This window comes from Scardinius erythrophthalmus (assembly GCF_964197995.2).
Source record: "Scardinius erythrophthalmus genome assembly, chromosome: 20".
NCBI lineage: Eukaryota > Metazoa > Chordata > Actinopteri > Cypriniformes > Leuciscidae > Scardinius > Scardinius erythrophthalmus.
Window position 1 is genome coordinate 12660596 of NC_138240.1, and position 20163 is coordinate 12680758.

Here is a 20163-nt window from a genome sequence, read left to right on the forward strand (position 1 = left end):
TGGTTGCCATAGCGTCTGTCAGCCGTTGCCAGGGTGAATTAAAGAGCGGTTTGGCGCTTTTCTTCCCGAGAGAAGTGCGAGGATTGCCGCATATTGCCACCGTGTGGCTCGGTGGTGAATCAAAGCTCTGACTTCAGAAACAATAATAGTGGCTCAATGTTTTCTGTTTGCCCTGAATCCACTGTGGTTGGTTTCTCTGTACAAAAATGCAATTGCAAAATCTGGTCTTTATTTTTGAACATTGTTACCTCATTTCCATCCATTATGGGAACAACATTTTTGATTATATTAAGAGGGCGTAGCCCATGTTTGGTCACTTCCTCAGAAATAGCAAGTTAATAGCTAGAAATATCTTATAAAATTGTTTACAGATTTTATCCTGTCAAGGTTTTTTTTTTTTTTTTTTTGCAGAAATTTGGAAGTTACAGTGATACGTCCTGTTGTGAAGCAGGGGCGATTCTAGGATTTTAATTTTAGGGGGGCTCAGCCCCCAATGAGGGTATGATGTAAAAAAAAAAAAAAAAAAGTTAGTTTATGGTCTAATGCTCATTATTAAGTAGTTTCATTCATTCATCCAGTAACATGCATATGGCAGGGTTATATAATCACTGAGGTCTCGAATGTGAGGTATTTAGGGGGGTTCGGGGGCATGCTCCCCCGAGAAAATTTTGATTTCTCTGATCTACATATGTGCATTTTAAGATGTTTTGAAGGCCAAAAAAATTGGATGACAATAGCTTTAAAACCATGTGCGGGCAGCTGTTTTTTTTCTCACCTCATCAGCATCACACTCTTTTTCTCTTTGTTTTTATCTTGCTCTGTCTTTTCCCCTCCTAAAGCTGAGCTTTGACTGATACAGGCTTTTAATTTTTGTCTGTCAGTGAAAAAGTAAACATAGGGTCAACTGATAGGTTGATTTATGAATCATTTTCTCAGACAAAGCTACCAGGAAAGCTAGGTAACTAAGTCCATCTACAATGAAATATAAATTATTTATTTTATTTTTTAAGCTTTGTAATCAACAATACGGTTGGTTATTCATCAAGTCACCCCGTGAAAATCTATTTAATTTCAAATCATTTAACTAACCAGCTAAACGTGTATTAATGTAACTGTCTATTGGCAATATGATTAATCTGTTCTATATTTATTTCTATTTATTAAAAATAACAACATGAATTATCAATTTGCCACTTCTATAAATCAAGTGCTTAAAAGAAAACCACAAATCCCTTTACTCTACTCTTACTCTAATATATGTATACACCTCTACTGATTCATTATTATATTTATATTTTATTATTATATTATTATATATTATATTAATTATTATACATTATTATATATATATATATATATATATATATATATATATATATATATATATATATACACACACATTATTATATTATATATATATACAAAACTATATTTATTAATACAAAACAAAATAACTCCACATGATGTTTCTCTCTCAAGGCCATCTAACGTTAGTGCTTTCAGACAATGATGTGTGTCTTTAATCATTTCTGTGCATGGCAGCATAATGTAATAACGAAATACAAAATAATATGTTTTAAAGTTTAAAAAGTAAATTAAAATAAATCATGATCGTTTTCTAAAGTATGTTTTCATGGGTGTTAATCGCTTCATTTTTGTTTTGTAGAAAAAAACAACTATCACACTGATAAGGGCTGAAGGTGAACCATAAGGTGAACGCAGCGAAACGTATTGGTATTGGATGAGAAACCGAACCGTCCCGTGTTGCTCCCAATGCTCCAGTAACATTATGTAAACTGCAATGCATAAATGACAAAGAACTGCACCGATGCAGATGTAATATCATAGCAATCTATCAATAAATGCACTCACGACACACCTCGCTCTGCTCGGCGCCCCTGCAGATTGAAAAATGCGCTAAATCCAAACAGACTCAGATAAGGGGAGGAGCCGGAACTTGACGCAGCTTGCCGCCGTTTCAAATGAGTTTTTTTAAAGGGGACTGAAGCGATAAAAAATATATTAATCAAATATTTTTTAGGGGGGCTGGGCAGAAGTTTAGGGGGGCTGAAGCCCCCCTAAAAAGGGCCTAGTGACGCCCCTGTTGTGAAGTTTCTTCTGAAACTGTAGGCCATATGTTTTGGGAGTGTCCTTTTACTCAGTCTTTCTGGAGTTGTCCAAAACATGATCTTGTAGACACGTTATTTTTGGGTTTTAATGACAAGAATCGAATCATAGCATGTTTTTGTATAAACCTTTTATTTATTTGAAAGTTTTATATTTATAAAATGTAAATATACAAAAAGTAAACGAAAATGTAATTTGTATTTAAATACAATCTCAATGTCTGTTAACTAAGAAAGCTATTCAAAAAAACATCTAGAATTTATACCATGTTTAAATTTCTTTCATAATATGCTCTTATTGATTTTTGTGCCTGGTGCTGATGGCATGCTGGCTGAATCCATGACAATAACATGAGATACAAATAGATTAAAAAATAAATGCAATAAAATATCTACAGAATATTAAATAACAAATATTTACAGGCACAGATAACTTCACTCCATGCAGGTAGTCTGTTTAAATCATTTTTTTAAAAACCTACCAGTCTAACAACCCGAGCTAAAGCCCACCTTACTCTTCAACAGCACTTTTTAACAGGTCGTGCTAGAGACTTGTCAGTCATTAGGCCAATAATTACTAATGTAAGATTCATAAACTTGGTCATCTGAATAACAGTGAGTTAGTTATTCATTATGAATTAGCGTATAGATAATCATTTAATGTATTAACAATTGTTTTCCAGTGACAATGGTCAATACACTTTGTAATGAATACAAAACTGTTAATGTGTTAAATCATAAGTTTCTGAACACAAGCTTAAGTTATTAATGCAGTTATATGAACTGAAAATATGATCAAGACCAAACATACAACATTGTCATGGCCATTACCATGCCAATCACTCCGAGAGTTGTCATGACAGAAATACATTTATGTATTTAGGCTGATTCAGTGATAAACAGTTAAAACCTGTTCATTTAGATGTTACATTTTTAAGTTGAATTTTTTTTCAGTAGTTCATAGTAATTCAGACTAATGCCTGATACCAGTTTAACATTATAGATTTACTCCATTCATTAGCAAGGTTTTGTTCCAAGCCAACTTAGTACTGTTTCTTGCTCAAATCACTGAAGTTCAGGCTTGAAAATGTCTTGACAATTTGTGTGGAAGTAAGACTGAAACCTGCAGTTATTTCTGGGTTGTTCAGATTCTCATAGCTTGTTCCTCTAAGCTCTCTGGCTCAACATTTGTCCTGTCTGAAAATACAGCGAAGGAAAGTATTACTTTTCATAGCTTGCACAAGCTTGTCTTCCATGGGTTTCCACAGTCAAACCACAGGAGACCATAATAACAATCACATGATAATACACATAATTAAAATCTAACATTTTATTTATGCCATTAAAGATTCTCACCATGTAAGCTGATTAACTGTATAGCTCCATTTACACTGTAGTTTTACCTGATTAAATTGCTCATTTATTTAAATCATTCATTGATTCATTAATCAATTTTATTCAATTTTATTTTTTATATTAATCAATATTATTAATCAAATATATTAGTAAATGTTATATTACAAAGCAATACATGATCAATACCTGTATCCCTGTGTGAACAGAATGAGTTAAAATGTATAATGTTATAATCTCACACATCACCATTTTTTTAATGCATCAATATATATACATTTATATTTATAATTTAAAATGTCTCATATGCCACTACACTACAAAATATCTGAAACAAAGTGAGAAAGGTTTACCTTATATTAGACTGTTTCTTCTTCTGAATATAAAAACACTTCCTGTAATTATTATTATTATTAAAGTAACTATAACACTAATAGCTATGGCTGTTGAAGAAGTCGGGGGATTTCCACATTCACTGTCAGATGACTGAGTTCCTGGATTTGTTTCAGTAAGTCCCATGGCATCACATCTGTGAATGATATCAGGATCAGATTTGTCAAAAATGGATAACAGCACATACAAGCAGTTTAAGTGAGTACTTACTTTGTGTGTGGTAAACAGGATGAGAAAGATCCGTTTGAATATGTGTCACCTGTACAGTCGGCACACACAGTATCTGTGGAGCCAGTACCTGCAGAGAATGTCAACATAAAGCCACTGTACTGTGTATTTGCTTAAAAACTTCCCTTTTTTTCTGTTTTGCAGATACCAATAATCAGTGTTGCGCTTTGCTCATATACATTTATATCATAGGTTTTTATAATTTACCTGCTTGTTTGATATATTGTCCAGGTCTGCATTCAGAGTGTTGCACAGCAAAAATGCAGCTGATTTTATTTTTTTCAATGCAGTAGAATCTTTCCAGTGGCCCACAAACAGTATCTGACGACCGAGTACATGCTTTATTCAATCTTAAACCTTGGTCTAGGATGGAAATGAGTAAGTAGAAACAGTAGAAACTTATATTTTTTAGTTTTCCTAGGCCAACTAACTAGCAACTATTCAACTATTTGCATTAACAGATATAATTTTTCACCATCAATGTTAATTTAGATGAACAGATATAAATTTGAAACACTCACTTGCATTGCATACAGAACAGGGAAAGCATTTCATGAGGCCATTTGGTTCATCAGTGAAAGTTAATGGAGGGCATGGAAGACAAGTTGTGCTGATTTCATCCGTGCAGTGCCAAAGAACATAATTTCCTAGCAACACACAAAAAAAATGTTTGTATGATTTCTAGCTGAACATTATTTTTATTACTGTTTTGAAATATGAGTATTAGAAAAGCAAGTTATAATTAAATTTTTTAAACCAAACAAATGATTACATTTACTGAAGTAATATATTTTCACAAACTTTGATTCTAATATTATAATAATTAAAAAAATACTGATTTAAAAAATATCGGAAATTTTATAAAATAAATTTTATGAAATAATGGGAACGAGCATTGCATCAGAGATTTTCTCTGTACGGTATGGGGAAACTCTGTTTTCACCGAATATTGAAGCCTGATTGGTTCACGTCTGAGAGGCCTTTTTCAGCCCGCCAGAATGGATGGAGCCGACTGCCTAAGTTGCACAGAAACGGCCATCTATAGTCAGATTTTCTCAACTGAACTGCGATAGTGTCGACTCGCAGTATGTGCAGTAACATGGCATGATACGCAATGCTTGTTCCCGTTATTTCAGGGAACCTAGTTTACGTTATGACTCTGGGGGAGGCTTGGAGCCTCCAGTCGAGAAGCCACAGGTGGAGGCTCCACAACTCGGGTTGGGGATGCCAGATTGACCCTTTCGCTTGGGAAGTTGGGAAAGGAGGCCCCTTCTCAGAGGGATCAGTCACAGTGCTGCAGACAGAAGCTGGACCGTTCCTGGGAACCACTGCTGGTTCTGCCAGAGTGGTGCCACGAGTCAGACAGAGCATCTGTCTTTCCTGATTAGGCTGATGACCTGAGGGAGCGGTGCTACCGAAGGGAAGGCATAGAGGCGCAAAGGGGGCCAATGCGTCGTTTTTCTTTGAAAAGAATATTGGCCAGTGGGTATTCTCTTCCACCAGGCCGAAATTGCTCCAAATCATGCAGACCATCAGGGGGGGTGTAACAGGCCCAAGGGAACTGCTGAGGAGGCTGCTGCCATGAGGCCCAGTTGCTTCAAGAAAGCTTCCCAAGCTTTCTAAATGGTTGAGGAGCAGAGATCTGTGAGCTCACAGTTCCTCCTTCCATTGGGCTAAGAGCAGTTAATCGTCAAGGTAATTCAGGACGCAAACACCCCTCAGTCTCAGTGGGGAGAGAGCTGCATCCACACATTTCTTAAAGGTGCGTGGAGCCAGAGACAGACCGAATGGTGGGACTATATATTGATAAGCCACCCCGTTTAAACGCAAATCTCAAGAACAGTCTTTGATGGGGATCTCTCTGGATATGAAAGTATGTGTCCTTCAGTTCCACCAATAAAAACCAATCCCCTGAGCATATCTGTGAGAGGATTTGTTTCAAAGTTGAACGGCTGTCTTATTAGAGTGCGGTTCAGAGATCTCATGTCGAGGATCCTTATTGGGGACGATCCTTATTTCTATTGCGCCCTTTTCTAGCAGAACCTGTTCTTCGGCTAGAGTCATCGAGTCATCACAAGATGTGTCTTCGCGCTGAAGGATAGTAAATCTGACTAGATGGCCGTTTCTGTGCGACTTAAACAGGCAGTCGGCCCCGCCCATTCTGACACGCTGAAAGGCCATTTGTCTGTGAAATTCACAAATATTAACAGGCTTCGGTATTCTGAGAAAACTGAGTTTCCCTTATAGCGTATAGAGAAAATCTCAGACGCAATGCGAGTGAACCGTATTGACAAGGAAATAAAGTTATGATAACTTGCAGTCTTACCAGGGGCACACATGGGGCAGCATTGCTTGTTTATCTCATATTCAGCATGAGCACATCGACAAAAACAATGTTCAAAGTTAAGGGGAATAATAATTGTAAGAATGGTAATCCTTAAAGTGAACATGGTCACAGTCTAGATCTAACTCTGTTCAGTTAATGTGAGCAGTGAGCAAACATTTCTCACATGTCATTGGCATTGTTTTGTTTTGAGCACAAACTTCAGATGCTTCCAATGCTGTGGTGTTAGTTGCATGGTCTGATGTGTGTCAGAACAGATTTGATTATAGATCAAAACTGAGAGACTAGGCGACAGCATTTGAAGACTCTTCAAGACTCAGATGTCGTAGGTTATATTTCCACAGCTTCTTGCAGACATGCATTCTTTGGAAAACAAACTGAAGCAGAAAAAGCAGAAAAAGGATTAGCTCATTGTAAACCAATACATTTGGGTGTTGTTTCCTCAACTAAGGACACTTTTGGCTTGCAGATTCAGGAAATAAACGGAAAAAAACATCACACTCTGACAAGTTTTCTTAAGTGTAACAATGTCCAACAATAGACATACATGTATCACACAAGAACTCTCTAGTTTTTATCATTTTCTCTGAAACATCTCAAACATTTCAACCCCAGCGTCATTTCTACCAAATAATACATGTTGTGTTTTATAGCATTTTATGGAAATGATGATCATGAAAATTAGGCCAACATTTTAAACATTTTTGTGGATAAATACTGAAATGGAATAAATAACCATGTAATTATTCATATTTTATTCGAATGGATTTTCATAAAAGTCTAAATCTGAGACAAGGGTATAAAATAATCCAATCTATAAATAATATTCAAGAAAATGCCCCATGGACATATAGTGTTTTATGAATTTAGTGTTTTCATATTGTTTTCATAGAATTTATGAACCATGCAAGTCGGTAAATACTCGATCCTATTCATGTAAAATGTCTGAGCCAACGAAAACAAGCCAAGCAACCACTTGTGAGGAGGAACTTTTACTTTCACTCCTAAATGTGAGTGAAATAAAGAAATAACACGTATCACAGTCCGGAATCCAGACAACAGTTTTCGTGATAAAGTTATTAAAAAGCTGCAGGTTACGTGGTTTCCTCATTAACAAAATACTATAAAACGATACGACTTACCAGCGGGTTTTATAATTTTTTTTTCTTTCACAAAGCATTCACGGATATATTGGTTGATCGTCTCAGAGTCTATGCTAAGTGAAGCGTTTTTTCAGTTCTGCATTCCAGATGGCATTTGACATTTTTAAATTTAAAGTGACAGCCACATTTAGCCTAGCCTACCTTATAATGTTAATCAAAAAATGTAATCAAACATAAAAAAAAAAAATATATATATATATATATATATATATATATATATATATATATATATATATATATATATATATATATATATATATATATATATATATGGGGGTGATTAGGAGGCCATGATGGACAGAAGCCTAACGATTTGAACTAGGCGTATATCTTAAGAAAGACTAGTATCATTTGTAAAATTTTGGTATTTACTTGGTTCCAATTAAGTAGCCTACCTGTAGGCTGCTGATAGCCTAATATACCCCCCTGCCCTGAGGGTCAAATCCAGAACCACCCCTGCTAGTTGTAGTCCTTGGGCTTCAGGATTCACATGTGACCGTCTGTAAATTATGATGTGGAAAACACATATCTTATTTTACTCATAAATAATTTTTAAAAACCCCAAGCGAAAATCCTGAGGAAACCCATGGCTCCAAAATGCTAATTCTTGTGGTTTTGCAATACAAAATGAACCGCTTTATAATTATCATAATATCAAAAAAATACTAATCTGCTTTTTTATTTTAAACCATTTATGTTGTTTAAACATGTCCGTGTTATTTTTATTTGCATCCACAAGATGGCAGCGCGCGTCATGTTCGTCTTTTGATCGCCCATGCAGACTTACGGCGAAAAAGAAACTTTATCATTGCGGAAGACAAAACATGCACAAAATAACAAAACCCAAGCTGGTTAAGATCAGAAGTGCCAACCAGTCCCAAAAATACGGAATTGCGGCTTTTAACCTTAAGGAGCTGATTAAAAAAGGATGTCATGTACTAAAGGTATAATAAAATGTGTTTCCATGTGGTTTATTAAGGAGAGAGTGTCATTACTGTACAATGCGTTTGGATACAGCAGTCAAGTATTCATAGTTCATATTTTATGCACAGGTATCCAGCTCCGGAATACAGGTTTGCTTGTACGAGGATGGAACTGTAGTTACCGAAGAATATTTTCAAAATCTTCCAGATAACACAGAACTTGTTCTCCTGCCTGAAGGACAGCGCTGGAATGGGCGTGAGTTTATTTCATTGACTGACAGGAATGAAACTGGAAAACATTGTTAGAAAATAAAATTGCAATAAAACAAGACACGAATTATATTGCTTTGGCTTTTCATTCTCTACAGTTGTTCATGAAATAAACCAAGTCCTGGGCTTTGACAGACACACAGACCTTCTGGTCAGTGCAGCAAAAGACCTTCTGTCAGATGAACAGTCTCCCAAACGGCGCAGAATACTGGGAGACCTTCTGAGGAACCTGAGGGACAACTCAGAGGTGGAGAGCAGAGAAGAAGATAAGGAATGGTTTGAAGGTAAAGAACATAAGCAGAAATTTACTCTTTACTGTAACTGACTCTTCTGAGGCAACGTTTATGCTATGTACAGAACCTGTTTCTTTCAAAAATGTTTTCATTTTGTACTTAACCTGAGCTTTTTGTATATTGTATCTTGATTCTGTGTTATTTTAATGTGGCATGTACATCTTTATGAGGCTATTGGATATAACTCACAAAGAGCACTTATGTTTTCTTATGTCTATATATCAGGTATTGATACCCGGTTTAAAACCAAGTCTGCTTACATGAAGTATAACTGCGAGAACAGAGTCCGAGGATATTTGAAAGAGGTGTGAAAAAAAGCATTCAGTTCTGCTTTAAATGTTAGTTTTTGAAATGTTTTTGAAATGAAAGATATTATATGTAGTGGAGTATCATTTATTTCATGCCGTAAAAGAGATCTGCCATCATTCTGAATGAGATATTCTTCACTGTCTATAGGTTGATGGATATACCCAGACTATTCCAAATGCCAAGACAAAAATTGAGTATAAAAAGGTGGTGGAGATTTTGGCAAAGAAACTGAAGGCTGCACGATACAACGGCACCTATTTTGACAGATCGGAGAAGGACGTCCTCAGGCTCTGCACTGAAGAGGGCTGGTTCTCCTGCCAGGTGCTGTAGTTTAGTCATTTCTAATGAGTCTCATTCAGTTCAGTCCATCGAAGGAAAATAATGAAACCTTCATCTTTCCTTAAAATGTAAAATTCCTGCTTTTGTTGTACAGATGTTTCTGTTTGTATAAGAATATAAAAGATTTTTACTCTAACAGGGTGCCTTTGATGAGAACAACTGCACATCTCTCCACTCAATAAACCCGTATGGGAACCGCGAGAGCAGAATCCTCTTCAGCACCTGGAATCTGGACCACGTGTGAGTAGTGCATCTTAAATGTTTATAACAATCACACTGCCGGTCAAGAGTTTGGAATGATTAAGATTATTTAATGCATTTGAAAGAAGTCTCTTATGCTCAACAATGATGCATTTATTTGATCAAAAATGCTTTGAAAACAGTAATATTGTGAAATATTATTACAGTTTAAAATAACTGTTTCTAAATGTTATTTATTCCTTTGATGGTAAAGCTGAATTTTCAGCAGCCATTACTCCAGTCTTCAGTGTCACATGATCCTTCAGATTTACTGCTGGTACATTTTTCAGGATTTTTTTGATGAATAGAAAGTTTGTAACATTATAAATGTCTTTACTGTCACTTTTGATCAATTTGATGCATCTTTGCTGAACAAAAGTATTATTATTATTTTCAATCTTACTTACAACAACTTTTTATGGAAGCTTGTTTCCACCACTGAATGATAAATAAATAATAATAATTGCGACTTTTTATCTCACAATTCTGACTTTTTTTCTCACAATTGCGATATATCAAGTCAGAATTGTGACTTTTTCTCAGAATTGCGAGATATTAAGTCAGAATTGTGAGAAATAAAGTCGCAATTCTGAGAAATAAAGTCGCAATTGGGAGATATAAAGTCGCAATTCTGAGAAATAAAGACACAATTGCGAGATATAAAGTCGCAATTCTGAGAAATAAAGTCGCAATTGGGAGATATAAAGTCAGAATTGCATGATATAAAGTCGCAATTGCGTGTTATAAAGTCAGAATTGTGAGATATAAACTATTCTGTGGTAAAAAAAAAAGTCTGTATTTTTTTCTTAGAATTGGACTTTATATCTCACAATTGTGAGTTTATATCTCACAATTCTGAGAAAAGATGTCAGAATTGCGAGATATAAACTCGCAATTGCGTGTTATAAAGTCAGAATTGCGTGATATAAAGTCGCAATTGCGAGAAAAAAAGTCAGAATTCGGACTTTATAACACGCAATTCTGAATTTATATCTCGCAATTCTGACTTTATAACACGCAATTGCGAATTTATTTCACGCAATTCTGACTTTATATCTCGCAATTCTGAGAAATAAAGTCAGAATTGCAAGATGTAAATAAAAAGTCGCAATTATCTTTTAAAATGTTTTATTCTGTGGCGGAAACAAGCTCCCATACCTTTTAAATGGTTGTGTATCACAGTAAATATTTCACAATATTACTATTTTACTGTATTTTTGTTCAAATAAATGCAGTCTTGGTGAACATAAGACACTTGAATCTTCATGTTCTCTACTGATATACATTTTAATTTCAGTATTTAGGTCCTCTGGTAAAGGTAACTTAAGAATACGAATTATTCTGAAATCCAGTTAAATGAGAAAAGCTGATGTATATTTCAGGATAGAAAAGAAGAGGACTGTGATCCCTGCTCTCGCTGAGGCACTGAAGGATAGTAAGAGCGGAGATATAAACGTGGATTATTTCTACAAACTGTTGTTCACAAGAGAGAATCTCAAGCTGGTTCACATTGTCTGCCATAAGAAAGGGGCCCATGAGCTCAGCTGTGACTCTCGAAAAATCTACAAGCGGGTCAGGAAGACTGTGAAATGAAAGGACATCCATAATCCTCTTATGAAATATGCAGCATAGTGTGAGCTTCTCAGAGCCATTTGTCATATTATTGTTGGGTTATATTGTGCTTCAGAATTTCTAATTGTACCAACTTTTAGTTCCAGACAAATGTTTGTACCAAAGCAACATTGTTTAAATTATGTAAATAATGAACTTCTTCAGGGTTTTATAAAAGTGACATTTTATATTTGTACATTTGAATTTTTACTGGTTTATTTAAATAAAAGTATTTGAATATAGTCTTGGGTTTATCTTTCCTGTTCCTGCTTTCTGCCAGAAGCCAGTGATTTATCATCAAAATCTTGTATCATCAGATACTGGAAGCATGTGCGGGAACAGGATGTCTTGTACAGCAAATGTTTGTAGTCCTTTCATTAATAAACAATGGTCTTGTTTATTGTGCAGAATACATAAAGCCTTCCCTGGAAAAAAAATAAAACTCTTCATATTTTAGTAAACTAAAAGTTAAATATGAAAAAAAAAGTTAATAAAAATAAAATTGCACAAGCATATACAAAAGTCATATTCCGAAGTCATTCATGAGGTTTATTTTCTCTGGACGGAGTATTGTACTTTTGTATGATAATACACTGAAGATATAATAATGACATGTCATGTACATACAAGGCATTTGGTAGCAAAAATTAGCACTTGATTTTTTCACTTCAATAGAAAAATATAAACTTCAATCACAATGTTTACCTCAGACAATTTGTACATAGTAGCAAAGAAACTACATATTAAATTGTTACAACTTTGAGCTACTAGTGAAGTTAGTGCAAATCCAGACAAATAAGATACAAATATCTTCATATACAGACAAATTCCTAGTGGAGCAACATGCATAAAAGAGCTTGATTGGTTAAATTACAACTTTTCACATCTTACAATAAAACTCTTAATTTGAGATACTATTCAATAAAAAACCTTTACATCATAAGCATATCAAAAAACATAAGATGTTCAAATAACAACATGCTTTAATTTTCAATTATACAGCACCATATCTGAAGTATAAAGTTTTTTTTTTTCTAAAACAAACCTATTCATTCTCAACAGAGAATGTTTAAAAGTGCCAAATTCAGAATGTTTCAAAGTCTGAAAAGCAAACTTGAGGCACTTGACTCTGATAACATTATGTTTGTTGATTTTTTTTAAAAAGTTCAGTAAGGACTAGTGGTAGAAAACCCAGTGTGCTGGTTCAGGGCTGCCAGATCAACCTTATGGTAAACTGTGTCAAGAGACTTTTCCATATATTATATAGCCTTCTTTCAGCACAAGCCCCAATCACATGATGGTTTTAGCCTTAAGTCTAGCACAAAACCCTCTTACTGTACATTCCATTAATGCAGCACACATATAATGTTCTGAAGTTTATAATTACGGATGTACTTACATTTTTGCCATTGATGACGTACCTCATTAAAATTTCTTAAGAAAACATTACATTACTGATAAATCAACACAGTGCATCTCAGTGTAGCTCAAACTTTATAACTGAGAAGGATCTTGGAATAAAATAGCTTGCTTTAAAACAATCAAGTCCATTTTACCAGCATACTGTAAAACTCCACCCGGGTCAGTCGAACTCCTGCAGGCTTCAGGTCAAAACTCTGGCAGACAGTTTGAGAGGGATCGTGTGCTCATAGATGCTCATCCTCACTGTCCTCTTTGGCATAGTAATGCATGCTCCTGTACTCTCTCCGACTCATTCTCTTGCTTCCTGGGGTTCTGCGTGGGTTATCCTGAACAAATCAGGTCAGAATGTTTCAAAACAAAGCCATTTTAAGACATTAAAATTGTATTAATAACAGCTGGCTATTGAGTGTAGGCATCATGAAATCAACCCGACACCTGCTGTGTTTTGACACCCAATTAAGAATTCCCAGACCTTCACTCCAATAATCCTACATGTATTAACCTCAATATTTCAGGATTACTGTGTGCAAACAAAGCCATCTGGCTGAATGTTATTTATCTGGAGTTATGTTACTGGGGCAAAGGGAAATTTAAGTTCACATCCTGCATGGGCCCTCCTCAACTGATATTTAACCCAATTAATTCCAATCTTTTTTCAGTTAAGTCAGCACATGTGCTTATATAAAATATAGTATAACATAATAAAGTTTTTTATTTTTAATTATCAAATTTTACTATCTGGCGATTGTTGGGGAGAGGAAAGTAATAATTTAGACAAATAGAGACAGACTTTTTACAACTTTATACTGCGGTATTTTACCGTTGTTTTTTTCTCCTTTAATATTCACAACTGGGCAACGACTTTCTCAGCTGACATGTACTGTATTTTGACCATGATTTATATCAGACATGGCACCTAAATACATTAATAATGAGAAATATGAACACACTTTGTTATATCTACCGTTTCGTTGTACCACACGCTTCCTTTTACAGCGCTTCTACACAGACGTCAAACTCTGGTCACGTGACAATTTTCACCAGCCACGTAAAAAAATTCACATTAAATCAAGACGGTTTTTACTTGAATTTATATTTGTAAAACATTATTAACTATTTTAGACCCATCAAACGTAAATGCTGGCCACAGATGTTTGAGGCGAAATTAAATCCAGCGCTATTTCTCTGCATGTCTGCTGATTCCCAATCATAATAAAACGTTCTGAATCGGTTTAGCTTACCTGAACAACATCCAGGTTCCCAAAGAACTGCTCCACTGGGAAAATGTGATTGCTGTCTTCGTCGAAGAAAATGCTCGGGTCCTCTCGCGTCTGGGGACTGTGAGCGGTCTGGTCCATCTTCACCTCTGCAGAGCCGCTTGTCAGACCCGTACACTTGACGGCAGAGTTCTCTTTACCGCGCCGTTCACCCGGAGTCTTTTTCCCGGGCTGAATCTCGACGGTTTGATCAGTGTTCGCGCTGGAGTTCTCCTCTATTTCACCGTGAAACGGTCTCTTTGGGAGACGTTTGGCCTCGCCGCCGTCGCCAGCCATCTGCCGCGCTGCGCTCGCGATAACAGACGCTGATCTCTGCACCAAACCGCGCAGAACTCTCCTCCTCACCGCCCTCTGCGAATAAAAGACCAATTAGTAAACGTATGTGTTAAATGAATACAGTATTAGCCCGGTTTTAGACGTGGTTGAGACATCGTGAGAAAGCTTGTTACATAATATAGCGCTTTACTGTAGCCGACAGACGGAAACTGTGGGGAGGAGATGGGTAGACACTGACACTGACCTTGACTGAACTTTTCACACCGGGCGGGTTTAAAGAGACAGCGTCGCACACTCGCAGTCTGTGGCTCCCAATGACAGTCTGAAACAAGACAATATCAAGGACAGGCTACACTACAATAATGCATCTGCCTCGCCGTCACTAACGAAATAACTAGCGTTTCGTTTGAACGAACATTTGAGTGAACACCTTTTTCGTTCACTTCCATGCAGCACAGATAGTCATATTTTTCGTTCAGTTATGTCTTTTTCTCCTTTTCTGTCTTTAAAAGACCGACATCACCATATCACAACGAATAAGCACCTTAATAAACCAGACATCATTCATGAACGAAATGAATACACGAATCATCTTGTTTGTGAACAAACTGAATGAACTGGGACAAAACGTGTGAATCAGTCCAGTTCGTATCAGGGAGAGAAAGGCAAAGGGGTGGAATGGATATGTAAAAATAAAAGATGACCATGCAGTTAAAACGACCTTAAATAATGTATGACTCATCTCATAACACAAAAAGAACACCGGTCGACGTCTACTTGATGGGTCACTGAATGAATCCGTAAACTGATCTTTCTACTGAACTGATTCAAAAGATTCGACTCATTGGGGATTCAAAAACTAGTAGTGGGAATGGTTCACAGATAAACTTGCTTTTAACAAAAAAGCCACGCATAAAAAAAAACAACTTGATTGTAATACTAAAATACAAAGCGCGTGCTCCATCTTAGTCTGCGCGCCAAAACTGTGAATGTTATTTTAGTCAATTACATTTCACACTGAAAGCTGACATTGTAAACTGCACAAGTCGAAACTGATTGTGCACGTTCATACTACAGAAAAAAACTGCTTAAAAGCAAAAGTTCGGAATTATGTTATCTTACCTGCTTTGCCCTCATTGAAAGTTTAAGCGTCCGAAACTGATGTGGACTGGAGTAGAGTCCTCCTGTGAGTGTTTATCTCCGGTGACCGCTGAAGCCCCGCCCACATCCGATAATCTACGCTACACAGAATCACGAGATGGGAGCTGAACATGTTATTACGGCTTTTCTGAGGCTGCGGCTGATAACCATTAATTAGAAGCTGCGAAGTCTGTTTGTACAGAATACTGAAGTTTAGTTTGATGTTATAGGCCTAGCGAAAGCGATTAAAAGTAAGCTACATGGGATGGCAATTGCAGTTATTCATCGTAGAAATATGTCGAATGAGTCATACACTGTATTGTGATTATGACTTAATGACGTGAATATATGACATTAGGACCAGCCTCTACTGATGACACATCCGTTAAAGAATTATTGCGCAGTTTGTATTAAAATATTTGACACTGTAGTGTAGCTAGTAGGCCTCGAACAGTAATTAAATAATTTCCTCAAAGGTTGTTGTAATTCTGAAAATTGTTTAATATGCCTGCTGCCTGACATCATCATAGTGGACATCACTATTGACAAGCTTTAACATTTAGGCCTAACTGATCTCTCATGGAGAATTCATTGGCAAATGAGAATGTTAAGCAGATAGATAGATAGATAGATAGATAGATAGATAGATAGATAGATAGATAGATAGATAGATAGATAGATAGATAGATAGATAGATAGATAGATAGATAGATAGATAGATAGATAGATAGATAGATAGATAGATTTAGATAGCCTATAGGCTATCTATGCCCATATTTGAAAGAAAAAGGTAGAATTCAGCGAAACTCAAACATTACAATTTTTGGTAAAATTTTGGTAAAATTTAAAAGGTAAAATTTTGTAGATAGTAGCATAATATCAACCCCTGCCCTGAGTTGTATAGCAACAATAAAGACTGCATGCCGTGTGTATTTGTTTTATATTAACAGGCTTCAAAAGCATTGAGCTATGTGGCTGGAACCCTGCTGAAAAGTTCATCCATCCATCATAAAAGTAGTCCATACAGCTCCAGGGGATTAATATAGGCCTTCTGAAGCAAAGCAATAGGTTTTTGTAAGAAAAAAAATATATATTTAAAACTTTAAAAACTAAAATAACTAGCAGATGCAAGTTGACTTTCGCCTAAAGAGTAACCCCTGATGCAATGTATGAGTAGCGTTGACGCCTCTCGTGGTTCAAACAAATAGGGCTAGAAAACAAACTTAAAATTCTATGACATTTCTCTTTAAAAATTCTCGTTTTAGACTTAATTCGTGACTGGTGTTTTGTTTTGCTCTATCCTCTGAGTCTGCGCTTCAGCGTTCGTCAATACGTCATGCGGCAAATCGATGCGTACGCCCGTCTGTCGGAATTAGTTTATAAGTTTTAAATGGATATTTTTCTTACACAAACGCACCACTTCAGAAGGCCTTTATTAACCCTTAGAGCCATGGTCCGTGTGAAGTTCTTTTATGATGGATGGATGCACTTTTTTGGGCTTCAAAATCTCATCCTCCATTCACTGCCATTATAAAGCTTGGAAGAGCCAGGCATTTTTTTTATATATCTCCGATTGCATTCATCTGAAAGAAGAAAGTCATATACACCTTTAATGGCTTTAGGGTGAGTAAATCATAGGGCAATTTAAAAATTTTGGTGAACTATCCCTTTAAGCTGGATGGGGCTTATTGGAGCAGTAGCAAGTGTTTTAGGACACAGATCAAATACTAAATTGTATCACTTTTAATAGGAGAAAAAAACTGCTCTTAAGACATGTTTGTGGATTTTATAATGGCGAAATAATATATAACTAATGTAAACACCTACATTTGGTAAGGCTATCTATTTTCAAATGCTGATAAAAAGACCTTGGCTCTATCGCTTTGAACCACACGAGGGAGCTAAATACTAAAATAATTTCATCCGTTTAGTGCTAATAAACTGCTTGGCAAGTTAACTTCAAGCATCTTCCAATGTGCTTGTGGGAGGGATGTGAAAACCGGGTTAAAAACCTTTAAAAAAAAAACAAGAAGTTACTTCAACTCCAATATTTACATACACTGAATACGTAAATAGTCCTTGCTCGTCGGGACTCTCATTTGCTTCGCTTGCACAGCTGTCGTGTGTAACCAGAGAGCCCGTAGCAGGTAGGTGTCGTGACTCGTGAAGGTGGAGGAGAGGAGAGGCAGACGGACGATTGTTTTAAAGGATGACTGCCTCCCATTTTCAGCAGTTCAACGATGGAACTTGAAGCGAGGAGGACCTGTTACGACAATATATGACGGGACAACTGACAAAAACAGACTGACAGGAGAAAAGTGGAGCCGACAGCCTTTCCAGCTTAATCAAAATGCATTTTTATGGACTATTCGCTAATTTTTTAAATATTTTTACAACACCTTTTTAACACAAATTCACGGAAATTGATTACCGGTGACATGACTATCTTATTATGACAAATCCGCTGGTCACCCGAACAGACTGCTCTGTAAGGAGCGCGTGCGTAATGGAATTCTTCTGTAGAAAGAAAAAGAATTTTAGAGCTGCGGTCAGCCTCGCTTTGGTTTTTGCCACTTTACTGATGCTTCAGAAATTAACAACAGTGGACCCGAATATTAAAGGTGCCAAAGTGAAAAACAAATGGTGTGGCCACGAATGTTCGTCATTCAAAAGAAAAGGCATAGATGCTGTTGAAAATTCATCTCAATCACGCGGGAACGACTTGGCGCTGGAGGGAAAACCCATGCCAAAACAATGGGACGTGGCTAAAATCAAATGTGGTGAAAATTCCACGATAAAGACCCAAGCCTGGTTTCGTCGTTTGAACCCAAAGTTCCGCGAATTTGTCCTACACAGACATTGTAGATACTTCCCAATGTTGCTGAATCACCCAGAGAAGTGTAGCGGTGACGTGGATGTTCTTGTCGTGGTCAAATCGGTAATTGAAGAACATGACCGACGAGAGGCCGTGCGACAGACCTGGGGAAAGGAGCAAGAAATCCAGGGCTTGAAAATTAAAACGCTGTTTCTTTTAGGAACTCCGGCCACTGGCAAAGATGCGCGAAATTTACAAGCCCTGGTCCAATATGAAGACCGAACTTACGGTGACATCTTGCAGTGGGACTTCATGGACACCTTCTTCAATCTCACTCTAAAGGAGGTGAACTTTCTGAGGTGGTTCAACATCTACTGCAGTGGGGTTCGCTTCATCTTCAAAGGGGACGATGATGTGTTTGTCCACACCAAGAACCTCGTGGAACTAATTGGCTTTAGGGTGGAGGAGAACAGGGTGGAAAACCTCATTTTAGGGGACACTATTTTTGAGGCCAAACCGATCAGAAACCAACAGAGTAAATATTTCATTCCCAAAGATTTGTATGATAAGCGCTATCCACCTTATTTGGGTGGGGGAGGATTTCTCATGTCCTCTCAGGTGGCTCGCAGGCTCTTCGTGGTTTCGGAGAGCGTGGAGCTTTACCCCATTGATGATGTGTTTTTGGGCATGTGCCTTCAGAAGCTACAGATCGTGCCCGAGCTGCATCTGGGCTTCAGGACATTCGGGATCATTAAGCGCAAAGTGACGCCGCTGAACCGGGAGCCGTGCTTTTTCCGCAACCTCATCGTGGTGCACAAACTCTTCCCGCAGGAGCTGATGCGCATGTGGAATCTTGTACGAAACGAGGACCTGAGTTGCGCCAGACACGTCGTAATAGACTAGGAGCTATTTGCAAAGACAGAAAGAAGATATTATTTCAAATGACGCGTGTTTGCAGATCTAACCTTTCTTTTTTTTAAGTTTTCTAAGCTACGACTACTTGTGTTATCAATTGTCAAATGTAATAAATCACAAGTTATTATCCAAATCATTATCTTGTCACATGGAACAAATATTGTTCTAAAATAAACTGGGGCTAGTTGTCACACTGTTGAATGTTTCTCAGGGTAGATTTATTTTTCTAAGTAAATTTTAAATACCATATGGCTACAAAGATAAAAGTTACAAAAAGCTACAGACACATGTGTTTTTAAATGTAAACCTTATCTTTTTATGTCAATTGTGAAGTTCACCAGAAGACATTTTGAATGTTCTGGTCACTCTTACAAAGAATGGAGTGTAGATTTTAAGCACCATACAAGTATGATTCATTTATTCTGTGTGTTTTTATGTGTGAAGTCAAACCTTGAGCATTGTGCGAGGATCAGACTTAAATTTAAGTCAGTGTTCACTCCTATGGGGCTTTTGCCAAAACTCTTAGGCTCTATTCAACGTAATTTAATGTAATTTAAATGTATTGAAATGCTCTCTAAGGTGCTCCATTGAAAAAAAAAAAAACGTATCAAAGTTTAAAACGACAAATTATTATATTGATCTGCAATGCATCATTTAAATTTTGGGTTAAATGACCCCATGGCCATGACACTCAACACTGTCAATCTTACATTTGTCATATGTGTT

The 20163-nt window shown here is 36.7% G+C and overlaps 4 protein-coding genes across 7 annotated transcripts; 2 read left to right on the forward strand and 2 right to left on the reverse strand.

Annotated features, from left to right (window-relative positions):
• Positions 1 to 2246: 2246 nt before the first annotated feature.
• LOC308680605 (tumor necrosis factor receptor superfamily member 14-like) lies at positions 2247 to 6687 on the reverse strand. Its single transcript, XM_081348816.1, has 6 exons — positions 6427 to 6687; positions 4622 to 4747; positions 4308 to 4463; positions 4083 to 4170; positions 3833 to 4008; positions 2247 to 3323 (listed from the first exon to the last, which is right to left on the reverse strand). The coding sequence occupies exons 1-5, from the start codon at positions 6548 to 6550 to the stop codon at positions 3834 to 3836; spliced, it is 669 nt and encodes a 222-aa protein (XP_081204942.1). The 5' UTR covers positions 6551 to 6687; the 3' UTR covers positions 2247 to 3323; position 3833.
• Positions 6688 to 8362: 1675 nt separating this feature from the next.
• On the forward strand, positions 8363 to 11998 carry dffb (DNA fragmentation factor, beta polypeptide (caspase-activated DNase)). 2 transcript variants are annotated; one of them, XM_081350087.1, is made up of 7 exons: positions 8363 to 8551; positions 8660 to 8786; positions 8899 to 9084; positions 9319 to 9398; positions 9550 to 9723; positions 9881 to 9981; positions 11364 to 11998. In XM_081350087.1, exons 1-7 carry the CDS (start codon positions 8432 to 8434, stop codon positions 11572 to 11574), a joined length of 999 nt encoding a protein of 332 aa, XP_081206213.1. In that variant the 5' UTR covers positions 8363 to 8431; the 3' UTR covers positions 11575 to 11998. The 2 variants fall into 2 exon arrangements, with proteins under 2 accessions (XP_081206213.1, XP_081206214.1); XM_081350088.1 differs by having other exon boundaries at positions 8399 to 8551; positions 9568 to 9723; positions 11364 to 11833.
• On the reverse strand, positions 11756 to 16028 carry cUnh1orf174 (chromosome Un C1orf174 homolog). Of its 3 annotated transcripts, none has more exons than XM_081350090.1 (4): positions 15690 to 16028; positions 14812 to 14889; positions 14256 to 14642; positions 11756 to 13340 (listed from the first exon to the last, which is right to left on the reverse strand). In XM_081350090.1, exons 1-4 carry the CDS (start codon positions 15702 to 15704, stop codon positions 13239 to 13241), a joined length of 582 nt encoding a protein of 193 aa, XP_081206216.1. In that variant the 5' UTR covers positions 15705 to 16028; the 3' UTR covers positions 11756 to 13238. The 3 variants fall into 3 exon arrangements, with proteins under 3 accessions (XP_081206216.1, XP_081206215.1, XP_081206217.1); XM_081350089.1 differs by having other exon boundaries at positions 11968 to 13340; positions 14812 to 14916; positions 15690 to 15753; XM_081350091.1 differs by lacking the exon at positions 14812 to 14889 and having other exon boundaries at positions 11968 to 13340; positions 15690 to 16011.
• A 1926-nt stretch (positions 16029 to 17954) lies between these two features.
• On the forward strand, positions 17955 to 19629 carry b3gnt7l (UDP-GlcNAc:betaGal beta-1,3-N-acetylglucosaminyltransferase 7, like). Its single transcript, XM_081350134.1, has one exon. The coding sequence runs from the start codon at positions 18160 to 18162 to the stop codon at positions 19423 to 19425; it is 1266 nt and encodes a 421-aa protein (XP_081206260.1). The 5' UTR covers positions 17955 to 18159; the 3' UTR covers positions 19426 to 19629.
• The last annotated feature ends 534 nt before the right edge of the window (positions 19630 to 20163 follow it).

What these genes read in the sequence shown, in the direction of transcription:
- b3gnt7l (XM_081350134.1), top strand. Translation starts at nt 18,160, where the DNA reads ATGACAAATCCGCTGGTCACCCGAACAGACTGCTCTGTAAGGAGCGCG.
- dffb (XM_081350087.1), top strand. Translation starts at nt 8,432, where the DNA reads ATGCACAAAATAACAAAACCCAAGCTGGTTAAGATCAGAAGTGCCAAC. An exon ending in AGGACAGCGCTGGAATGGGC is followed by an intron (nt 8,787 to 8,898) that starts GTGAGTTTATTT and finishes CATTCTCTACAG; the next exon opens with TTGTTCATGAAATAAACCAA. An exon ending in AGATAAGGAATGGTTTGAAG is followed by an intron (nt 9,085 to 9,318) that starts GTAAAGAACATA and finishes TCTATATATCAG; the next exon opens with GTATTGATACCCGGTTTAAA.
- cUnh1orf174 (XM_081350089.1), bottom strand. An exon ending in GTGTGAAAAGTTCAGTCAAG is followed by an intron (nt 14,643 to 14,811) that starts GTCAGTGTCAGT and finishes TTTTATTCGCAG; the next exon opens with AGGGCGGTGAGGAGGAGAGT. An exon ending in GGAACCTGGATGTTGTTCAG is followed by an intron (nt 13,341 to 14,255) that starts GTAAGCTAAACC and finishes TGATTTGTTCAG; the next exon opens with GATAACCCACGCAGAACCCC.
- LOC308680605 (XM_081348816.1), bottom strand. Translation starts at nt 6,550, where the DNA reads ATGTTCACTTTAAGGATTACCATTCTTACAATTATTATTCCCCTTAAC. An exon ending in CTGTTCTGTATGCAATGCAA is followed by an intron (nt 4,464 to 4,621) that starts GTGAGTGTTTCA and finishes TTTCCATCCTAG; the next exon opens with ACCAAGGTTTAAGATTGAAT. An exon ending in TCCTGTTTACCACACACAAA is followed by an intron (nt 4,009 to 4,082) that starts GTAAGTACTCAC and finishes TATCATTCACAG; the next exon opens with ATGTGATGCCATGGGACTTA.